Source organism: Cryptotermes secundus, unplaced genomic scaffold, assembly GCF_002891405.2.
Source record: "Cryptotermes secundus unplaced genomic scaffold, Csec_1.0 scaffold1120, whole genome shotgun sequence".
In the NCBI taxonomy this organism is placed as follows: Eukaryota; Metazoa; Arthropoda; class Insecta; order Blattodea; family Kalotermitidae; genus Cryptotermes; species Cryptotermes secundus.
In genome coordinates this window covers 97010-120205 of record NW_019729911.1, presented here as the reverse complement: position 1 = coordinate 120205, position 23196 = coordinate 97010, and the positions used below count along the sequence as shown (strand labels likewise).

The 23196-nt window shown below is 41.0% G+C and overlaps 1 protein-coding gene across 1 annotated transcript in view; it reads left to right on the top strand.

The window, feature by feature from the left end:
* Window positions 1–23196, top strand: part of LOC111865831 (kinesin-like protein KIF21A) — a gene marked incomplete in the record, with an annotated part of 129152 nt that overhangs the window by 54603 nt on the left and 51353 nt on the right. Inside the window, 9 exon segments of the mRNA XM_033751981.1 lie at window positions 5221–5443; window positions 7262–7504; window positions 7604–7822; window positions 11182–11346; window positions 12594–12702; window positions 14213–14415; window positions 17764–17953; window positions 20431–20592; window positions 22830–23021. Of these exon segments, the coding sequence (XP_033607872.1) occupies window positions 5221–5443; window positions 7262–7504; window positions 7604–7822; window positions 11182–11346; window positions 12594–12702; window positions 14213–14415; window positions 17764–17953; window positions 20431–20592; window positions 22830–23021 (1706 nt within the window).

The following is a 23196-nucleotide window of genomic DNA, read 5'->3' as shown; positions in this document are numbered from 1 at the left end:
GCGAAAGGTATTGTTAATATATAAGCTCTTCGTATGTCGGTGTAATGAACCTCTAAATACGGAGTTCCCTCCCCCCTTGGCGCTACAGCCCCAGTGGGCCTAGGCCTACCTCCATGAACTTCTCCTTTCACTTCGGTTTTTCTAGATCTTACACATTCGGTAGGACTCCTTTGGCGGGTGATCAGCTCGTCGCAAAGCCTCTCTACCTTTACACAAACATAAAAACGGCGCACGCACACACAAGCACTAAACATCCATGCCCTGAATGGAATTCGAACCCACGATCCCGGTTGCCGAGCGAGCGAAGACATTGCATGCCTTAGACCGCTCGTCTATCGTGACCGGCGAAATAATTATTAGCAGGAAATTATGGAAGAAACGCAGAGAGAACCCCGCTTCGTTGGTGCTTGGTCCACTAAGAATTTTCACGTGAAATCGCCTGGAATTGAACCAGGCCCTCCGCGATGAGGCGCCATTTTATTGCCAGAACCCAATTAAATTACTTCCAACTAGTATCGAGGTCAACAAAATGTGAATCTATACATCCACTCAAACGTACGCCTTCATGGCGTAGTGCTTAATTCGTTAAGCACAAGGACAACTTTGTCTTTTTACCTTTTTTCCCCCTTGGCACTACAGCCCCAGTGGGCCTAGGCCTACCTCCATGGACTTCTCCGTTCACTTCGGTTTTTCTAGATCTTACACATTCGGTAGGACTCCTTGGGCGGGTGATCAGCTCGTCGCAAGGCCTCTACCTGTAGACAAACACAGAAAAACGCACACACACAAACTAAACATCCATACCCTGAGTGGGTTACGAACTCACGATCCCGGTTTCCAAGCGAGCGAAGACAGTACATGCCTTAGACCGCTCGGCTACCGTGACCGGCCTTTTTACCTTTAGCCAATTAAATTTATAACTCCAGAAAACATTGAATGGATTTCTTGGGGTTTAAGGGAAAGGATGTTGCTTATTTGAAGCTTGTGTTTCTGTGAGCTGATTGTTCTGCTTCAAGTCAGTCAGTGCAAGAACAGTCGTAGTGGTAAGGTACATGAACTGACTGAAATGATCTGAACCATTGGACACGCCGTCTGACGAAGTTCGTGTTAAGCTGGTAACAAGTGACTACTTCACAAATGATTTCTCTCACTAATTTCACTAACGCGTAGAATTGTACGAATGCGTGTCCAATGCGATGGAGACAGGTTTAGTGGTTGTGCATTATTTCCTTCTTACAAAACGAACAGACTAATAGTTGAAGAGCATTGAACTTGATGTGACTACTCTACGTGTTGGCAGATAAGTTTCCTGTTGATCTTCTGATATGTTAGCAAGGAACCTATGTATTATCGCAGATACGTATCGGGCATTTTGGAATGTTTCGTTCCCCAAAGTTGTAAGTAACTGTGAGATCGAGGAATTTTTTTTTCGGATTTAGTGAAGCAGAATGTATGAAGGACCGCCTCTGTGGTCTAGTGGTCAGAGTGCCTGGCTACAGATCCACAGGTCCCGGGTTAGATTCCCGGCGCTACCAGATTTTCTGACAAGTAGTGGGTCTGGAACGGGGTCCACTCAGCCTCGTGAGGATAATTGAGGAGCTATTTCAAGGAAATAGCGGCTCAGGTCTAGAAAACCGAAATTAACGGCCGTGGGGATTCCTTGCGCTGACCACGCGACACCTCTATCCGCTAAACTTGGCACTAATTTCCCCGACAAGCGGCGGTCGCTCGGTCGGTATAGTTCGCTTGCGGACTACAAGCCACAGAGGGGTTTTCTTTTTGTTGTTAACGTAGGAAGAGAACCGTCTCCTGTCCATGCCAGATATTCTTGAATATAAGAGTTGTGTAAGCTAACTAGCAAAATTGGCGTGGCTAATACAACGATAATATTCCATCACTTGTGAAATTAGGCTAGAGAATACGGCATTTTCCTAATCCTGGTTATCGAGGTCATTAGTCTGTGTTGGTACCGAATTAAAATCCTGCTGTAAGTTTATGAGCTTTACTGTACGAATTTAAAATTAAATAATCCTGACCACCAAGTCATCTCTTCTCCGTGTTATCCTAACTATTGCACAAGTCGAACTTGTGAACTTGGCTAGACTTGACTAGAGTATTGCCGGTTTATTAGGCAACTTCTCTGACATATGTGTGATGCGGGTCGGTCTAAATAGGCTGTGCTGACGCCTTTATTCCAGAGAAGAAAATCGGTTGATAACATTTATTTTAGTGTAACCGTTTAATTATTTATTTATTTGAAGTAATTTGTAAGCGATCAACCGACTTATTTCTTGTCCAAAAATTGATTCATTTCAACATTGACTTTAAGGAAGAGGGAATCCAAAGTAAGGTTTTGAACATGAAAGTAAACGAAAAACACCCAAAAGGAAGACTGAGAGCAAGATGGGAAAACAGATTAGGAAAGGTGAACGTGATGAGATTCAGGAAGACATAGATGTGGAGGCTTTGTTGTGAGACAACCTACACAAAAGTGGAGGAAATGTTGAAGTAAGGGGAAGCAGATGCAGGCTCTGTTCTCTAACATCTAATGAATATAGTTATTTTCAAAGTCTTGTGAATTCTAGAGCTACTGATTATGATGCTGTGTAGTCTGGAAGGTGGTTACTGTCGTTATGGAGGAACAGTTGCGTCCATCCTCAGACATACCAGACTAAAATGTGTCTTACTCTAGAATACTGCATACCAAACTTTCACTGCTACGGAAACCACAAATCTCATATTTGAAGTTGCCTTCTTTTTTCTTACACTTGCACTCCATCTCTTTCAGTGCTATCATAACATTACTCATAATTGTACCAGGTCGCGGGATCGAAACCCGATGAGGTGGATTTTTTCAGTTGACCTAACCCATCCAGCCGCACTATGGCCCTGGAGTCGACTCAGCCTCTAACAGAAATGAGTACCAGGAATATTCTTGGGAGTAAAGGGCGGCTGACGCGTAAGGCTGACTACCATACCGGCATCTATGAGCCGATTGTCTAGAAAATGTAGGAACCTCAACATCTCACAACCCTATGGGCTGTTACAGGAATAGCTTTACTTTTACTTTTACCCTTTCAAGGAGAACGTGAAATAGCAGCATGACTCCAGATGAGGTGAATATGCTGGATGTTGAATTTTCCGTTTTATAATATTTTCACTGATAAAAATAATGTTTCACACACATAGAGCACTGCAACCATTAAGCAACCTAGATTGCCTTGACTGTGTGACATGTAACTGCTGAATCATGCAGTAGTGTGATCTGACATGTGCTAACTCCATTGTTTCCAGTTGCTGCATGGAAGCATTGCAGTTGAAATTTTAGATTTCCATGGCAGCGAAAGTTTATATTGGATTGTGACACCGTGTAGTGCGTAGTTTCGTAGGTGGTCACCATTGTTGCAGAAGAACCATTCATTTAATTTTCAGACTTCATATTCACGCCTGCAGTTGTACAGAAACTGCTTTGTCATATTTTATTTATTTCTGTCTCGTGGTTCTTTTTCATTGTCATGATTAGTTAATACAGGGTGCGTAAGAAAGGATGGTTGGATTTCAAGCGACCGTTACGCCGCGACGGGGATAGGCTTAGAGTGGGGGATCGACTGTTGGGTCGGTGGCTGAATGCAGTTTTAGTTGGTAACATGGAGTAGTCGGGTGCACAGTGTGCGTTCGTCGTAGAGACGTTTTTGAAAAATAGAGAGTCTGTGATTGCCACTCAACGAGCCTTCAGCACTCATTTCGAGCTCGGACGTCGCGATAGGATCCCTACTCGGAACACAGTTTTGCGGTGGGTGGCTTCATTTGCTATTTGGAGGCGGAAGTTTATAAACATCGACCACATAACTGGACGAGCCGAAAACAGCGATTCGAGAAGAAATCGCGGCGATTCCACCAGATATGACCGCGACCGTGATGAATAACTTCAGAAAACGCCTCGACGTCTGTATCAGAAGCCAAGGACGTCGTATGGATGATATTATATTCCACAAATAAACTGCATGTATTGGCGAATCTGATGGTAACAAAATTTGGATTTGATGAAACCTTACCAATTTTATTGCCCTGTGAAATTCATCCATTCTTTCTGACGCACCCTGTACTTTAATCCTCTGCACACCAATTTCCTGTTACTCTCTAGCCAATTCAAATTAAACTCTATGTTCCTCAAAGGTGAAAGTGTTCCTGTCTAGGAAACCGAAATTAACGGCCGCGGGGATCCGTTGCGCTGACCACGTGACACCCTCTATCTGCAAAGGTTGCCAGTAACTTCACCGACAAACCGCGGTCGCTCGGTCGGTATAGTTCGCTTGCACACTACAAGCCACGGAGTTAGGTGAAAGTGTCCTGATATGTGAAATGTAAATTCCATGAATTTCATACACTTATGGGATTGTTGCTCATTGTTATGTCAAACTATGATGCATAACAACCTTTTCACATCAGACTTTCTTCCACATATGAACATGTTTAGTGAAAAGAATTCAGCAGTGGCTGGCATGCGAAATATATTGTGAAAATCATGTTATTGAATTCAGCCTGTAATCTTAACATTCTGTGTGAAATATTCTTCATGATCTTCTCATGCTGCCTACATTTTCAGCCCTTCTATTCTGAAAATGAAGGCAACCTTTTCATGTAAAACACTGGTAAACAATTACTAGACTACATAGTGTTACATCTTTATAGTCACTGTTGTGAGAACCTGAGATCTCACTCAGATGATAATTTGTGCTGTTTAAATTCCCACGCCAATTAGAGGGCCACAGAGTTATTTTACTTTCTTCCTTCTTTCAGTAGCCACTCCAGTTAAATTCATTAAATTCCAGCATCATCTTAATAGTATGCATCCTGTTGTGTGTCATACGCAAGGTACACAAAATGTATACAAAAGTCTGCAGTCTGCACAACAATATTCTGTATTTATTTAAGCAGAAACACTCAGGTGCACAATAAGGTTCCTTATTCAAGAATTACATGCAATTCAACAACTGAGTCTGGTATCATTGTACACCTGATGACCCAGTATAAGGGTCGAAACATGTTGCGTCAATAAAAACATATGTTGATGCGATAGTGTTTGCTTTATTTTAAATACAGAATATTGTTGTGTAGACTGCATACTTCTGTATACATTTTGTGTACCTCGTTCAAGTACCATGTCCTCACTATTTACAATTTCAGAATTTAAAATCAGATTCTACTTGATTGTTACAGGATCCGACCACAGATAGCTCGGGAACTGATAGACATGTGTCGGATTTGTACCACTGTTACACCAGGTGAGCCCCAAGTGACGCTGGGCTCAGACAAGGCCTTCACATATGATTATGTATTTGACACGAATGCCCAGCAAGAAGATGTTTACAGCACCTGTGTAGAAACACTTGTGAATGGATCCCTTGAAGGATACAATGCAACTGTTTTGGCTTATGGACAGGTAAGATGATGCCAGTATCTACAGAATGATTATGTATCGAAAGTGTGGGCAAATTATGGTTGACAGGCTGAATGCTGGCTTCAGAGGGAAACTAGCCTACATTTCAAAAATCAGCATGCAGAGGTTTAATGATCCTATAGACTTCGTATGGCTGCATTCCCTGCTATGACTCATGAAGGTAATTGGATTTGTAGGTATGACTTGCTGAAATTTTGTCTGTCTCTATCATAATTTATTTTACTGAATGTCATAATATAATTGTAGACATTAATTTATATTTTTATCGGGAAAAATATGCATACATTTCAAATGTAGAGATAAGAAGGGTGGTTCTGGTTGGTATTGATAGAGAGTGATGTGGTTGACTATATTAGAGAATTTTATTGAAGGTTACATATTATAAAATGAAGTCATGGTGAAGTTGATGGGTTATGGGGAAGAAGTGTGTATTTTTTTAACAGTTTCCCTGCCCATTAGCTACATGGCTAAGTTTGTATGTGGCAGAGATTAAAATCTGTTTAATATTTTTAATATGAACACGTGCCTGTTGGCCAAATAGCTATATGGTAATTGGATCAACTTATGAATTCATGTAATATTCTGCAGGGTGTTTAGTATACCATTGATGTAAGAATGTCACTTACTAAGAATTACAGAATATTAAATTTGTAACCTCTTCCCAAAGTGTGGGACTCTGGAGATTCAAAAATCATAACTAGCATACCAGCATTAATAATAAAAAATAAGAAATGATGTTAAAACACAATGTAAAGACAATGCCAAGGACCTAATTAGAGATAAATACAGTAAAATCATATTTTTACGCTGGTGTCGGGAGACAGAATGAAGATTCATGCTGTCGGCAACCCACGGTATTTTGCGAAAAAATGAGTTTTATTTGACGTGAAAGATTTTCATATCAAATTATAACAATAACAACTGCATTGTATGTAGGTTTAAATGCCTGCTTCATTTAATCAGTATTTTTAAAATTGTCCCTTTTTTGGCGCGATAGCTGATGACGCTTCTGAAAGATGAAGATTATCACAGTCAATCTTTCTTTTCCTTTCCTATTCGACATAATTATAACCTTAAAATAGAAAAAAGAAATAATGTAACTTTATAAAGGAAGCAAGAGAAAGAGTTTCAATATCACATTCCTCAAAAAGCCAAAAGAATGTATTTAATCACCTTATCCTGGGTGCAGTATTTTCCGTATGCCACACTGATTAAATGGAGCATGCGGTAGAGCGTAGTTTGCTGAGACACTATGTTACAAGCCAGAAGGTCACAGATTTGATTCCTGATGAGGTCATTGGGTTTTCCAGTTGACCTAATCCTTCCAGTCGCACTGTGGCCCTGGGGTCAACTTGGCCTCTAACAGAAATGAGTACTGTGAATCTTCCTGGGGGTAAATTGTGGCCGGCACTTAAGGCTGACAACCTCACCGCCATCTGTGAGCTGATGGTCTAGAAAATGTGGGAACCTCAACGTCTCAGAACCCTGTTTGCCTCCACAGCCTGTTACAGGGATACCTTTACCTTTTTACATTGATTACAGCATTGGAAGGCTTTTGTGTAGCTAATGTAAAGAAGCAACTTTGTCTCCTTAGCAAATCACTGATCATATAGAAAGTCATATTACCCACTCAGAGAGACCGACTAGACACAGTTGTTCAGCGAAGTTCTTTGGAAGTCCCCCTGAGTAATTATGTGATTGTGGTTGAATTATTGTTTCTCACTGGTATTATTTTATGATGTATGTATTTGTTATGATCTTTGTATATAATGATGTGTTTATTTGATTTTCCTTTTGCAGACAGGATCTGGAAAAACATATACTATGGGTACTGGCTTTGATGTTGAAGTCCAGACAGAGCAGGTTGGAATCATTCCACGGGCTATACATCATCTCTTCCAAGGAATTCAGGACCGTGCAAACCAGGCTCGGGAAGCTGGCCAGCCAGCTCCAGAATTCAAAATCGTTGCACAGTTTATGGAACTATATAATGAAGAAGTTATTGATTTATTTGATCCATTAAGGGAACAGTATGCAACAAAGGTCAGTATGCAGAATTGCCATGGTAAAGTCTAAAAGTATGTTCAAAAACTAGTTTTAAATTATGCCACAAAGTGTTTTGTCTGCATTCTGTAATTTCAGGGGAAGAGTGGAATTAAAATTCATGAAGATGCTTCTGGAGGAATATATGTAGTCGGAGTAACAATGAAACCTGTTTTGTCTGCTGAGGATGCTCTGCAGTGCCTGCGGATGGGTGCACTCTCCAGGACAACAGCTAGCACCCAGATGAATTCTCAGTCTTCACGCTCACATGCCATCTTCACACTCCACATTAAACAGCAGCGCATGGTAAAAGTGGAGGTCAGTGGTTATTACTGCTGGTGATCTGTTCATTGTCTAGGCAGCACTGTCGGCACTGCAAGTGAAAACATCTACCAATTTCTATAGTTAGATGTAAAACTGCTAATGCATATGTAATTCAAATGCTGAAACTGAACTTCTCCAATCTCATATTGTGGGCTAAACTTGGGGAAATAAACTGTGAGAACTATACTTTTAGGCAAGAACATCCAGATGAACATTCACAAAATAATATTGAGAAAATTTTGGAAAATACATGTATACTTGAATTTTTAAGTTATGATTTTCTGGATTATGATACTCTGCAGCCTAGTAGATGATTACTAGAGTCACTTGAGCTTCAGGTCATTTACACACTGAGATTTGCGGGTTTCACAGCAGTGAACATTTAAATGTTGGTTTTCTGAGTTGTAATCTTGTAGGTGGTTACCAAATTTCAGAGGAATCTGTTTCCTTCATCTTAAGGATACCCTAAAGCAAAACTAGCTGATTTCTCTGAAATACTGGTATGAGACTACATGGTATCACTATCTAAAAGATCACATCTAAATGTTCATCCATATGAAAACCTCGAATTGCAATGTGTTACAGGTTTTCACATAGCAAACATTAGTGAAAATTGCAGTCATTCACATTTTCATTTAACCACTACTATTTCTGCATACACAGCCACTAATGCATGCACTGGGTTAGCAGGCCCAAGCAGGCCTAGTGTTACATTGATTACAGTATAAATCCCATTATCACCAGCTGTAAACCCAGCTTCCAACACCATATCATCAGGAGATTTAAACTGAGACGGTCAAATTTAATTTATATTACAATTCAAATACAAAAATTTTTTTAAAGTCAGGCATGAACTAGGTGTGTAACTGTTCCCTAGCAGACTTCTCATGTGGTGAAATCAATCAAGAACTCAAAAGTCTTACATCCATTCTAAAACCTGTCAAATACCACTACTAGATAAAACCAGCTGAGATTAGGCTGAAGTGATGATAGTAGAGTTCTTTTGGATTACATCTCAGTATGGATATATAGGTACTTGGTGTAAATCACAGAAGTGTGAGTTCTCTTCTGTAATGAATGAATGAATGAATGAATGAATGTATAAGAGGTGGGCCTTCTTGGCCCTTGCACCATGACCTACAGTGGTCTGTTGTGCTTCCCCTTTTAATTATCCCCTCAGCAATCCTGCGCAGGATTTTGTACATGAGGGCGTCGAAATAGTCATTTGGTTCCATACAGTATTGACCACCTTTGGTTCATCCAAGTCATATGCAAGGTAGGCTGAAATGACAATGAGCTCCTCACAGCATCCGCCCAATGTGTATGTCATCCTCACTGTTGTGTCTCTAAAATGAGACTCCAGCAAGGGTAAAGCATTAATATGATTATTAACATATATGCATGATCTGACATTTTCTCCAGGTGCCACAGAGTAGACTGTTCCCCCTGAATTCGTTAAGCCTCTTATTTTTTCCCTATATATCCAACGTTCCTGAATAAGTGCTACGTCTACATAAAATTGCCATAGCAGCCTTGCTGTGGTGTAGATTAATTTAAATGAATCGTATTTTATGTGTAAATGTCGTGTGTATATATGTATGCATTTTATTTAAGCAGTTTTTTTATTGCTAGTGGGGTGGGACTAAGTCCCTTGTACTGTGGCCATTTCTGGCCTATTGTACCAGCCCCAGATGATAGGTAAGGGTGATTGTGGAGCAATTGGTGAAATGAAGATAGGCAAGGGAAACCGAATTACTCGGAGAAAACCTGCCCTAGCCCCACTTTGTCCACCACAAATCCCACTTGACCAGACCCAGGATCGAACCCGGGCCGCCGAGGTGGGAAGCCAGTGACTAAGCGCTTGAGCTATGGTGCAGCCGATCCTCCTTGTCAGTCCCTGGTCCCTTAGAGTCCCTGGGCCTTTTTGGAGTTCTGGCCGTTTCTGTAGGGGTATTGTCCTCCAACCTTGGCCTCTTAAAGTTACCAGTGGAAGTTTCTCCCTGCTTGGATGAGTCTGAATTTCCTAGTTGCTGACTGCCCCCAGTTCTTGCTTTGCTTGCCCCAGCTCTTGCCTTTCTTAGCTTCCATCTAGCGCATCCAGACAGGGCTTTCTTCGCTAGACAGGGTCCACCTACTACAGAGACTAGGTGTTCCAATACTTCTCCTGCTGCAGGTGTGCTAGAGGTCCTAGCCTCCTGTAGTGGTATGTCAGTACTACTGACTCCCAAGAGAGGAGTTTTTGGTTTTATCTCATGTAGGTTTTGAACCACTGGTTCGTCCCTGCTTTTGGCTGAAAGTTGAACAGCAGGTTCGCTGGTTGCAACTGGATCCCTTAGTGGTTCTCCAGAGCTTCCAGCCCCCTGCTGAAGCATTTCTCGTAGGGATCCCCTTTGGGGGGGGGGGTCCCTCAACAGTTTAAGGCCCTTACGACCGGTTTTTAATTTGGTTCCTTTCATTTTGGTCCCACAAGTCATGGGGATTTCAAAGGTTGCCGCCCGCAGCGCCCCATACAGGTGGAAGGCATAAATACAATGGGGTGCTGCCTGGTGCCCCAAGGGGATCGTTCAAGACACTGGCTAATTACCACCCCAGTGCCATGCAGCCCTCAGCACGATGCCTCACACCTTGGCTTAGGTGGTCTGGTCCTGTTGTGAATGCAACCCTCACAAGCCTTCAGGACCAAGAATGCCTGTTCGGGGGGGAGAGGGGTATCCCAGATGATTAATGCAAGTGTGACACCAGTTAGTCATGAGGCTGCAACCAGGACAACCTACACGAGAGAGTCGCCCCTGGGGGTGGCCTATAAGCTCCCCCATTCCCACCCCTCCACATGGGTTGATCAAACCTTTTTAGAGTGTTGAGCGCTAAGGCTTGTGGCACCTTATTGGTACTCTAGGGAGACAACTCAAATAGCCAATGCTCTCCCACATTCGTCCCGGGTACACCGTAGTGATACCCAAGAGTCATTATGCCGCTGCATGGGAGGCTCCAGCCATAATGCCATTGCCCTTTATGGGAACTCAGCCGCCAGCCCGGAAGGTCATACTGATCCAGACCCCGAGACTGTCATTTCCCGGCAGAACCACAAGGAGGTGTCCCAACACATCCCTGGTCCATGATGCGTCCCCACCAAAGACACAGCCGTGGTTCAGCCAACCTCATTGAGGATGGCATCATTACCACCTGTAACATATGACATGCAGAAGTCACAGTTACCCCAGGATCAAACCCGGCTGCCTTCTCTTCTACAAGACACACGTAATTGAGCAGCCTCCTATTGTTTCAAAATCGTTATGATGCTATGCGTAATTCTAACAAAGCATACAATTTTAAAATTGTTTGTTTTCTTTCAGACTGTGGATGATGGGGAATCTATAGTAGCAACAGACCCATCTAATGAGTTTGAGACTCTTACAGCCAAGTTCCATTTTGTTGATTTGGCAGGATCAGAACGGCTGAAGAGGACTGGAGCTACTGGTGAACGTGCGAAAGAGGGCATCTCTATAAACTGTGGTCTCGTAAGTAGTCCTCACTTTGTAATAATGTCATCTGTAATTAGATGACTAAACCATGTAGTATGAAGGTGTGGTAAGGAGATGCTACTGTGACATATAGAATCTGTATGTATGTTTTAATGAATCACTGTTCCAGAAGTGTTGTGTCTAGGTATGTTTTCAGACCACAGTACTTTTGTGGTATTAAAGAGCCTGCTGCACCAATTAAATTCATTGCTGACCAGCTGATTGAAATGTCCTTTGTACAGTACAATTTAATATGTTCAGTGCAGCAAGCAGCATTTCATGTTACCACATCATGTCTGGATAAGGTTTATATGTGAAGAGTGATAATGTTCATTCAAACAGCTGTATTTTTCTTCTACTTCCATTGAATATTAATGCATATGCCATTCTCAGTTTTTAAATTGTAATAAATATGTTATGCATAGGTAATGCTCCTAGAATCCTAAATATTTTGCTTCATACAAGTTATAGTTAGGGGCATGCTGTAGCATAGTTAGTTGAGGCACTACGGTACAAGCTGGAAGGTCGTGGGTTCAAGTCCCGATGAGGTGGATATTCCCCCTTCCCCTATTGACCTAATCCTCCCAGCTGCATTGGCCCTGGGCTCAACTCAGCCTCTTACAGAAATGAGTACCAGGAATCTTCCTGGGGGGTAAAGGGCGACCAGCGCGTAAGGCTGACAACCTTACCGCCGTCTGTGAGCCAATTGTCTAGAAAAAATGTGGGAGCCTCGACGTCTCACAGCGTTCACAGTCTGTTACAGGGATAGCTAGCTAGAAGGAAATTATACTGTTTAAATGTGTCGGATGCTTGGATTGTTCCACGTGAAGTTACTGATGCTGTTATAATCATGTCTCATTGAAGATCATTCTAGAACAAGAAATCTTTCACTGGGCGACCTACTAAACTGAATAAAAGGATGACTGCTATCCTTTAGGATGTATGTCACGTAGAGTTGTAGGAACATCCATTTCACTCATCACTGATCTGTCACCTTCACATGCATATGGAATTTTGTGGTTATTGCTTCACTATTACATATCAGAAAATTTTAAAATGTATTTAACCGTTTTGAATGTTTTGTAACTTTTTGATGGAAAAGTTTTGGACTTTTGTCAGTGTTTTGTTGGATATTAGTTTTATGCTATTCACTGTTCCTTTAAAATACCATTATAATTTTCATGAAGCACACTTGAAACTATTTACAAGTGAGCCTTTGTACATGTCTTGCTCTAATGTTACAGTTGGCTTTGGGAAATGTGATATCGGCACTAGGTGACAAATCAAGAAAGGCGCTTCATGTGCCATATAGAGACTCAAAACTTACAAGGCTCCTTCAGGACTCACTTGGGGGTAAGAATGCTTGCTTGAAATGCTTTTTTTAAAAAATTAGATCTTAATTTTTACCAACACATGCATGTTTCCTCTGTTGGCACTTACCAACATACCATGGCTGCACCATAGCTCAAGCGGTTAGTCGCTGGCTTCCCACCACAGCAACCCGGGTTCAATTCTGGGTCTGGTCAAGTAGGATTTGTGGTGGACAAAGTGTCGCTGGGGCAGGTTTTCTCCGAATACTTAGGTTTCTCCTGCCAGTCTTCATTCCACCAAATTTTCCATCATCATAATCACCCAGGGAAGGCTACAACAGGCCAATCAGTGGCCACCGTGCTGAGTGGACCCAGTTGGATTCCACCTCCCACTAAAAGAATTTGAAAATAATTTACCAGCATACCAGTATGTAACAGTGTAAACTTGGGGCAACACAAGTGCCATTTATTGCAGGTTTGTAAAGTAACAAGTCTCTAAATATGTGAATTTTTATTATATAAGTGGATTTTTCTAGAAAATTTGAAAAGAACAACTTAAACAATTTAATTTTTAGAAAAGCAGCACATGGCCTCAGTTGGTTGCACCCCATTTTAACATGTTTTATGTCCATCATAATTTCTGTTATTTGAAAAGTGGTTGCATTTGTAAATTAATGCTGTGATTTCACTTATAAATTGCCCTGACTGTCCTTCATGACTGTCATCATAATGCCATATCATACACATTATTTTGTAGATTTCAGTCACATCGAAGGGTATTTCATATGACTGACACCTTTACATGTTTTTCAACCATTACACAACTAAATACTGTGGTGTAATGAATCCTGCTTATATGTAAGAGGTATCCAGTGTGAATGTAAGTTGTGTTCCAAATGCTAGCTTTCCTCTGTTCCTTCAGGATAGCACCAGACCAAACAGGAACAGACTGACTATGACCATTTTGCCCTCATGTCACATAATTTGCCATTCCCACTCATTCAACTACAGCTATGTAAACAAGCGGTATAGGTATCCATGTGATGTGGAATTGAACTTTCTGCCTTGTAGCATAGTGTCTCAACCAACTACGCTACCCCATGCCCCATTCAATGCTATGTAATATAAGTAACTTATAGTATCATTAACTAGTTTGCTCTTGACATCAGCCCAACTCAGACTGTCCTCAATATGGAAAGCCTGCTATTTGGATGTAACGGATTTGTGACACATTCCATTGCATCCGCAGGCTGCATTAATTTAAAGAAACAAATGTTAATGGTAGCCTCGTAGGTACAACATGTATTTCATTATTTTAGCAAAACAATATGGAAGAGAGATTGTAATATTTCTAAGTGATAAAAATGAAAACACATCATCATTAGTGTTCATTGCTCAGTACTGTATCACCAAGGAAGCAGGTTCCCTTATTAGAATTGTCAAAACAGTAACATTAAGTAACCTGTGACATTTTAAAATTAAAGTAACTGGTTTCATGACATTGAAGTAACTTAACAGAGTTATTCCTAATGACAAGATGCAACTCTTTGCAGGTAACAGCCAAACCGTAATGATAGCATGTGTGTCACCAAGTGACCGTGACTTCATGGAGACGCTCAATACTCTGAAGTATGCAAACAGGGCACGAAATATCAAGAACAGGGTTACCATAAATCAGGATAAATCATCTCGGACCATTGTCCTCCTACGACAAGAGATACAGCAGTTACAGCTGGAGCTGCTAGAGTACAAGCAGGTTTGCTCACTCGTTATGCAGTACCACTCTTTGTGCGTATAGTTTCACATTACAAATGGATGATGCAATAATAGTTAATAAACCATTTCTTTTAAAGTTAATGAACTTTCTTGTGTCCTTTTCATGCTCAATATCACATTAAGGGTATATTTTCCAGTCCAATATAGAACTGAACTTATCTATTTTAAAACTAAAAAGAAACAAATTATGAAGTGTATCATTTCTGGAATATCCATTCTCTTATTGTCTCTAGATTTCAAATTCTGAGTACCACAATTTAATGCTCTTTGTAAGTAACCTAAAAGTGGTAGGGCAGACAAGCAAGGACTATGAGTATAAAATTTGATCAAAATGGGTCCCAGCAGTTTTTGAATTGTGTGATGAAAGAACATAAAAATCTTCTATGCTTATTCAAAAACCATAATACCTATTGCATGAAGTCTGATGGGCATAAAATATGTATTAAATTTTCTCCACAAGTTTCATTCAAAATGTTTTTCAGCATAATCATTATTATTAGTAAGTTACAGAGAAGTGAGCACAAAGAAATGCATGTAGCTTCTCTTGTAAAGTGTCTGTTATTTCTGTCTAATTTTAATCAAAATTGAAATGTTTTGATCTTATCATTTGTTGAGATCAAATAAACATATCCAAAAATCATCATTTATTGAACTCAGTCTGTCATTGTTTTGTCACACAATTTTAAGAACTTCAGTATACCAATGTTATTTGGAAAGTTACCTCAGGTTCGCTGTTAACAAAACAAGCAGCAAAGAAAAAATTATTTTATACAAAAAATACTGTCATGTGTATTAGTGACTGTAGATGGGGTTTGGATTGGTGAGTAGATTTATTGACCACTTACAGGTTGTAACTATAGATAACTGTAACACTGTTGCTGATTTCCACACTAAGCCTTCACAGTTTACTTTCACTAGTCTTTACTTGGTAACAACTCTCAACAATAGCTATTCCTCTGCATTGTTTTCACTAGACATTTCATGGAAATTCTTCAGCTTCCTTTGCCTGCTGGTTAACACTCCACAGCTGCACCGCACTCACTCTCTGAACTGAACTCAGTTGGTTGAGTCATATATCCTCGGAGCAGACTCAAGAGAATGCCACTTGCAACAACTCTTCTATTGTTGCGTGACGTCACCGCATATGTGCCTAACCAATCACTCAATAGCAATGGCTGTACACGTCATGTATCATGACACCTCCTCTATTGGTGCATGTGAGCATTATCTAGCAACAGCTGTTTCTCTGCCTCCACAGTTCTTGCTTTGAGCGAGTACATCACAATACGTACATGCTCGAGCTACTTTTTAATGTAGTCACCGCTGGAATTGAGACACTTATCGGGGAACAAGTTTTGTATGCCTTTGTCAAAGAAGTTTGACACCTTCCATCAACTCCTCATTATTGCTGAGATAGTGTAATCCCCACCAGGTCTTCAGGTAGATAAACAGGTTTTAGTCACTTGGATTGAGATCAGGGCTGTAAGGAAGGTGGCCAGACAACTGCTGGTTGAAATGCTCCAGCAGTGCTTGAGTGTGAGCAGCTGTATGTGGTTGCCCATTGTCATGGAGGAGCACTACACAGTTTTCCTCAGCTTTCTGACAGGCAGACAACATTTGTTTGAACTTTTTCAGCTTGTTTGGGGAATGTGTTTTGATCCACTGCCTTTACTGCTTTTTGGTTTCAACGTTCACAAATGAAACCCTGGTTTTGTTACCTGTTACTTGTATCCCATGATTGAGAAATTCATTGCCATCTTTGTGGTATTGCTCTAAATACATCAAAGCCGAAGCCATTCTCTGCATTTTGTGCACACCCGTGAGCATTTTCGGAACCTACCTTATGCAGAACTTGTGATAGGTTAACCTAACTGTGATAATCCTGTAGAGAACAGTATGCAGAATTTGTGGAAATTCACATGAAAGTTTTGAATTGTAAAGCTCTATCTTTCACAAATTTTTTGGTCAGCACTTTCAACAAGATCATCGCTGACTACAGATGGCCCGCCACTTCTTTCTTCTTCATGAACATTTGTTGTCACTCTTTGAACATTCTACACCATTGTCCTGCAGTTTCTTCACTCATTACATTTTGGCTGTAAACCACGCATTATTCACAATGGATTTCCTCAGCGCTCATGCATTTAGCCTGAAGAAAGAGGATAGCAGTTCGAATTTCACAACAGTGAACAGAGTCATGTGATGCTACCTCACATGCATTAGCTCTTTCCGCTCATATATTAGTTGCCCAAAATAAACTGAATAGCCCTCATATGACAAGTTGTTTGCCTTTTTGCAATACACATTATAGTAGAACTGCTTTAAGTGAACCAGATTTGGACACTACTAAATGTTTGGAAAGTTTCATATCAAGACAGAGCCTAAGAAACACCAAGATATGTGATGGCTATATGCTCATGTTAAGGTATGAATGTGTATTGTCTCTATTTTTCAATTACAATTAGTTTGTGCTGATAGTATTTTTACTGTCATCCATGAAAATTCTGCAAACATCTGAGTGGAAAGAGTGAAGAATGATACACTGATGAATTTTGCTAGGAGTACCAGTAATTTACTTTTCAGACATTGTCAAAAATAGCAAGTTGCTGTGGGTATTGAGATGATTCATATATCCTTTTAACTCTTTGCCACACCTAACACATTAGGACCTGTCAAAGGTAAATGTTTCATGCTGTGTTTGTTGTGATAAAATGTTTTGTGTGAAGGACACCTGAAGTAACTGGTCTGATATCATCAGGATGTATTGAATTTAAATGACACGGCAAATGGTTAAACTTTATAATTAATGCATTGTAGATTATGTCAGAACAAAAGGAGTTGTTGAGCTTCACTAAGCCTTAACCTCAGAATTATTGTAATAGCTATGGATAATAAAATGAATCAATTTGGAAGTACAGAATATATTGCTGTGTGCTGTCAGCAGATCAGTCATCGCATTTGTGTGAATCTTCTAAGATTTTTGCACATGCTTCTTACCTTTCTCATGAGCCTTTTGCTGGAAGACATTTAAAGGCAAGAAGTGTGTTTAAAGCTGGACAGTGCACATACTTTTTTCCACACTGAATGTCAATTGCAGTGAAATCTTTGCTAATTATAGATCTAATTTCAGAAATTTAAACCATGAAAACAATAAAATTCAACTATGATAACTGAGTGTTATCCTTTCCATAAAAATATAAAAAGGACCATATTTTTTCTCTAAACAAGTAAATTCAAGAGCCGTATCTTGCTTTTATGATGTATTTGGCTTAACTAGATATTGCAAACATGTGATTTAATTTTTTTTTCTTTCTTTCTTTCTTTTTAGGGCAAAAGGATGATTGGTGAAGATGGTGTCGAAACAGTAAACGACATGTTTCATGAGAATACAATGCTGCAGACAGAGAATAATAACCTGCGAACTAGGGTGAAGGCTATGCAAGAAACAGTAGATGCACTTAGTAGTAGAAACACACATCTTCTGGCTGAAAAGGCTACAGGTGGATGGATCCTTGCAGGTAATGATTAATTCTAAACTAGATATCTGTATTTGCCCATTCTCTGCCGCATCCATGGACTTTACATATTTGTGTTTCCCCTTTGTCAGCAGTGGTCACATGAAAATCACAGTGTTGATGATGATGATCGTCATCAATCAAGGATTAGGTTTGAACCTGTTTCAGATTAAAAGTTTGTAGGGATCATCTGTTTCTTAGTTATGCAGCTGCTGTTACTCTGAGACAGTATTCCTGTGTCTGCTTTGGTATAAAGTGCTTAAAGAAAAGGTAAAGCTATCCATTTAACAGGCCATGAAGGCATATAGAGTTGTGAGATGTTGAGTTTCCCACATTTTCTAGACAGTCTGTTCACAGATGTAAGTGAGGTTGTCAGCCTAATGTGCTGGCCACCCATTATGCCCAGAGTGAATATTCCTGGTACTCGTTTCTGTTAGAGGCTGAGTCAACCCCAGGGCCATAGTTTAGCCAGAAGGATTAGGTCAATTGAAAAATCCAATGACATCATTAGGAATTGGAACCGCAACCTTCTAGCTTGTAGCATACTGTCTCAACCAACTATGCTAACACTGTTGCTTAATTTGTTCTGTATATGAGATCTATTGATTTTTAATATTGCTAAACTATATTATTGAAATTACAAATATTAAAGATCAGTTACTAATAAAATATTCTACACTAGTAAGATACTGGAGAAAACTGGTAGTACAATGGGACAGTATGTTGTCACATGTCCAGGGTTCCATGACAGATAATTAATGGATTACAGATTTGGGGAAGTGGTTTATTGGAGAATTACACCAGGCACTGTTACACCGTGGTGACAGGGGGCGTGGAGGTATCCCACCGCTGCCACCATATGTTACGCCGTGGTGACAGGGGGCGTGGAGGTACCCCACCGCTGTCACCCTATGTTATGGCGCGAAGGGGGCGTGGAGGAATCTCTCCACCTCTTCCGCCATCCATGCCGTTGCGCCCTTGGGAATGGCCAGTTGCAAGGCTAAGCACTTGGTACCTGTCATGTTAGGTACCTCTTGGCTGTGAGTTCACAGTCCCGATAACACAGGGAGGTACGAGAGAACAGGGAAATAGAGGGTGTGACTGGGGGTAAGTCATTAACACCACACATCCCCTTCACTCGGTCTACTCGTCTACTCTATACACTTATGTACATCACACTTTTGTAGCCGACAGTCGTCGGTTACGTACACATTGTAATTTGAATAACGATACTCTTGGGTTCACCATCCTATGTTCCCCCTCTCAGGGCCTACTCCCTCTCTGACCTAACCTAGGTCATGTCACTTTAATAATATCACACTAGATATCCATGACTGGTATGAACAGTTCGACTTACTTGGTGTAAGAGCTGATGGTGCTCCCCCTCGGTCTGGCACGACCGTGGCTCAGGTCCTCTGGCCTCTGGTTTGCTATTCACTTGACATTATACACTCAGATAGATTGACAGATTGAATGGATATTCAATCGGTGATCAAAAGATGTGATCCCAAAGATAGCTCCTCCAGTTGTGTCAGCTTCTTTATAACTTTCTCCCTGCTGACTCCTGTCTTTTTGGGGTAAGCTCCGCCCCTGCACTAGAGCGAATTCTTCCCCAAGTCCATCTCTCGTTGGTCAGCTGGATAAAGAGGGTTGGATCTCCTCAGGTCGTCTCGCTGAGTTGTCACTCCTTATGCCTTGGCCGTCTCTGGTTGTTCCGCATGTATCAGCGGTCTCTGCTATGTGACAATTTTCTACCTATTCTGCGGCTTCCTCATTCCACTTCAAACATTAACCCTTCGGCTAACTTCTGTTATGGTGAACCTAAGATAACTTAATACCTAAAAGTTACCAAAACCAATGCCGAAATTCTACAGCATTACAGGCACAACTACAGACAATTATGACACACAATAATTATAACACTTTGTAACTACGAACAATGATCACACTCTGATGTTCACTGTAACTGCACCACCCGAAGACTTCCCTTGGTTCTCCTCTTACTTCTTTGTGATCTTGTGTCTCTTCTGATCTCGTTATATCTGGTGCAGTCTCCCTGAGGTAGGTTCTTGGCGCACTGAATAGCCATTTCCGTGGTAGCCTCCTGCCTATGTACATGTTGCCACAGAAACACCTCCAGTTCAGCCATAACTTATGTGTCTAGCTGAGTATTTCCATGGAAGTGCATGTGTGCTAGTCCCATGGTAAGCTTTTGTTGCGGGAAGGTGCTTTGTTAATGCTTGTTGCCTAGGAAATCAACTTTGATCTCACTCAACTGCTCCGGTTTTAAAGCGGCACACCACAATATTTATCAACTTATGTGAAAAGTGTTATAACGTTTCTTTACATTTACATGTATGTTACATTGCATTCCTTAGATGTTGGATGTGGAATGTGTAATATGCACATACAAGTATAAGTGCACTCTGTAGACCCTGTTAAGCAAATCACAGTTACATATTCATATGGCTCTCTTTTAGGTAGTGAATCAGATGTAACAGAGATGATACAGGGCTACTTGAAAGAGATCGAAGAACTTCGTGCAAAACTTCTGGAATCAGAAGCCATGTGCCAGCAGCTTCGAAAGACATCATTACGGACACCTCCACGAGGCTTACTTAATTCCCATGTTGCTATGACAGGTCAGTTGGAAACAGGTTTCAAAGTAAGTGGAATGTATTGTGATGTAATGGCTGAAAGCCAGAATGGTGGAACCAGAAGAGATGGCGGTTGCTAATCAACAGCTGGGAAACATGCTATCACATTAAAAAACATGTGGGGCAACACTGGTCAGCATTAGAGAAACTGCTGGAATCGGTGTTATCTGTGTGGACCATACTGAGGTTACTCATATACAGGGTGTTTCAAAAAGAGCTTTAAAACTTTTAAAGCTTATATAAATTTATACTGAGGACATACACAGCGTTTTGAATTGTCATAATGTAGCAAAAACACCGAGTTTTACCTCGGATAGCTATGGTTCAATGTGACTTCCAATGGTAATGCAGCAGATTCCCACCTGTAGTCAGTCTCTTGCCACACGCTACGTAGCATCTCTGGCGTCACTTCTGCAACTGAGGCAGTAATTTGAGTTTGGAACTCAACGACATTTGCAGTCAAAGGTGGTATGAACACTCCAACTTTAACAAATCCCCATAAGAAAAAATCCAGGGGAGTAAGATCCGGGGAACGAGGTGGCCATGCTATCAGCGCCGCTCTACCAATTCACCCACCTGGGAAACGGGTGTTGAGGTACTCGCGCACTTCTCCGAGGTAACGAGGGGTTGGGCTGTCTTGCTGGAAGTGAATGCATCCTCCTTTGTCATCTTCATCTAACTGTGGAATGAGGAACTCTTGGAGCATGTCCAGATATACGATACCGGTAATGGTCGTCTCCATGAAGAAGAAGGGGCTGTACACTCTTTCTTTGGTGAGGGCGCAAAACACGTTCACCTTTGGGCTATCACGAACATGTTCCAGGGAGACGCGTGGATTTTTGCTGCCCCAGATCCTGACATGAAACGTGCTCTCATCACTGAGTCACAGAGTCCAGAAACTTCTCATCATCTTGTATCCAATGAAACATTTGCATACAGAATTTCTTATGAACCACCTTATCTGCATCTGTAAGGTGTTGAACGATGGATAATTGTACGCTCTTAAGTGTAAACGTTTTCATAACACTCGCCACACAGTACCATTTGGAATACCAGTTTCCCAAGACGCACATCGTATTGACTTTCGTGGACTTCGAACAAAGCTCTCCCTAATCTGTTCCACTGTAGCGTCAGAAACACGTGGCCGACTGGGTGGCTTGGCATGGTGCACAAAACATCCGGTCTGAACAAAATTCTTGTGCCAGGAGTAAATTGTAGGCCTACTGGGAGGTTCCTTGTGATACTGAGTGCGAAATTTCCTTTGAAGTTTTGTAGCAGACTTCGTTTCTTCGAACCAAAGGACATAACGAGCACGCTCTGTACCTGTGAAAGTAGCTATCTTGATTTCAACTGCAGGAGCGCTTGCGGTGGCGGTATTGGGTACTACAGTATCACGTGCATGAAACTCGATGTGTTATGACAGTTCAAGACGTTGTGTATGTCCTCCGTATAAATTTATATAAGCTTTCAAAGTTGTAAAGCTCTTTTTTAAACACTCTGTATAATGAGAATGTACGGGTCGAGTTACTTAGTTGAGCCAGTCACCAGTTGGTAAGGATGTGAGTGTGGAAGCAGAGGAATACCCAATATTGGGAGCCACTACCTGGCAGTGACCAGTGAAGACTATAACAGACTGAGACTTACCATGTGCTGTAGTGATCTGTAAAGGCACAGGGCAGTATTTTATTTGATATGCTTCCTGTAACACATTCATTGCCAGTTCACTTGATGGATAGAGGTTTACTGCATGCCATTGCCAATCCAATCAAGTGACAGGCAGTTCTACTCTGAATATAATTATCATACCATCCTTCAGATGTCACTTAAATGCAGAGCAACTTTAAATGTGGCCTTCCAGAATTTCAATTATACAGCAGTTGTTGATTTCTTTGCACTTGTTTTCTTCTGTCTTGATCTTGAATGTAATAAGTTAGAACTCCAGATTCTGTAGAAGATGGCTGGCTGAACAGATAAAATCCTAGTACATAATGGCAATAAATGTATTGACAGCCCTCCTTGTGATCCGTGATCATGTTGGTCTAAAAAGTGTTTTATGAATTGTAATGTTCTCTGTTATGCACAGCATTTCATCCATTTGTTCAGTGCACTGCATTGGAATAAATCTCTCATAAATCACCACCTCAGTCCACTCAGTCATGTTGTACTGCAATTGTATTTTATTCAAAGGAATCAAGTGAAAATTAAAAGCATTGTCTTGACAGGCAATTTTGACATAGCGCTAGGAGACACTTCTTCTGTGGGTAGCCTGATTGCTGAAGCAAAGAAAGGACTACAGAAAGACATGGAACTTTTGTCCAGGAGCACTAGAGGCCAACAGAGTGATGACAGCAAGAAGAACGGTCTTGAAGATGGGGCAGAGGGTGAAAGTGATAATAGTGATAGTGAAGAAAAAGGTAAGTAGGTTTCTCAGTTTAGTGTCATTATCAGGGCCTGGATTTTGATGACATAAAAATATTTTAAAAAATGACCAAAAAATCCAGAAAAATTTGTGTGGCCTTTCAGCATTCTGTTTTTGGTTCATATGGAACAGTGGAATACGAGTATACAAGGGGGTACCCAAAAGAAACC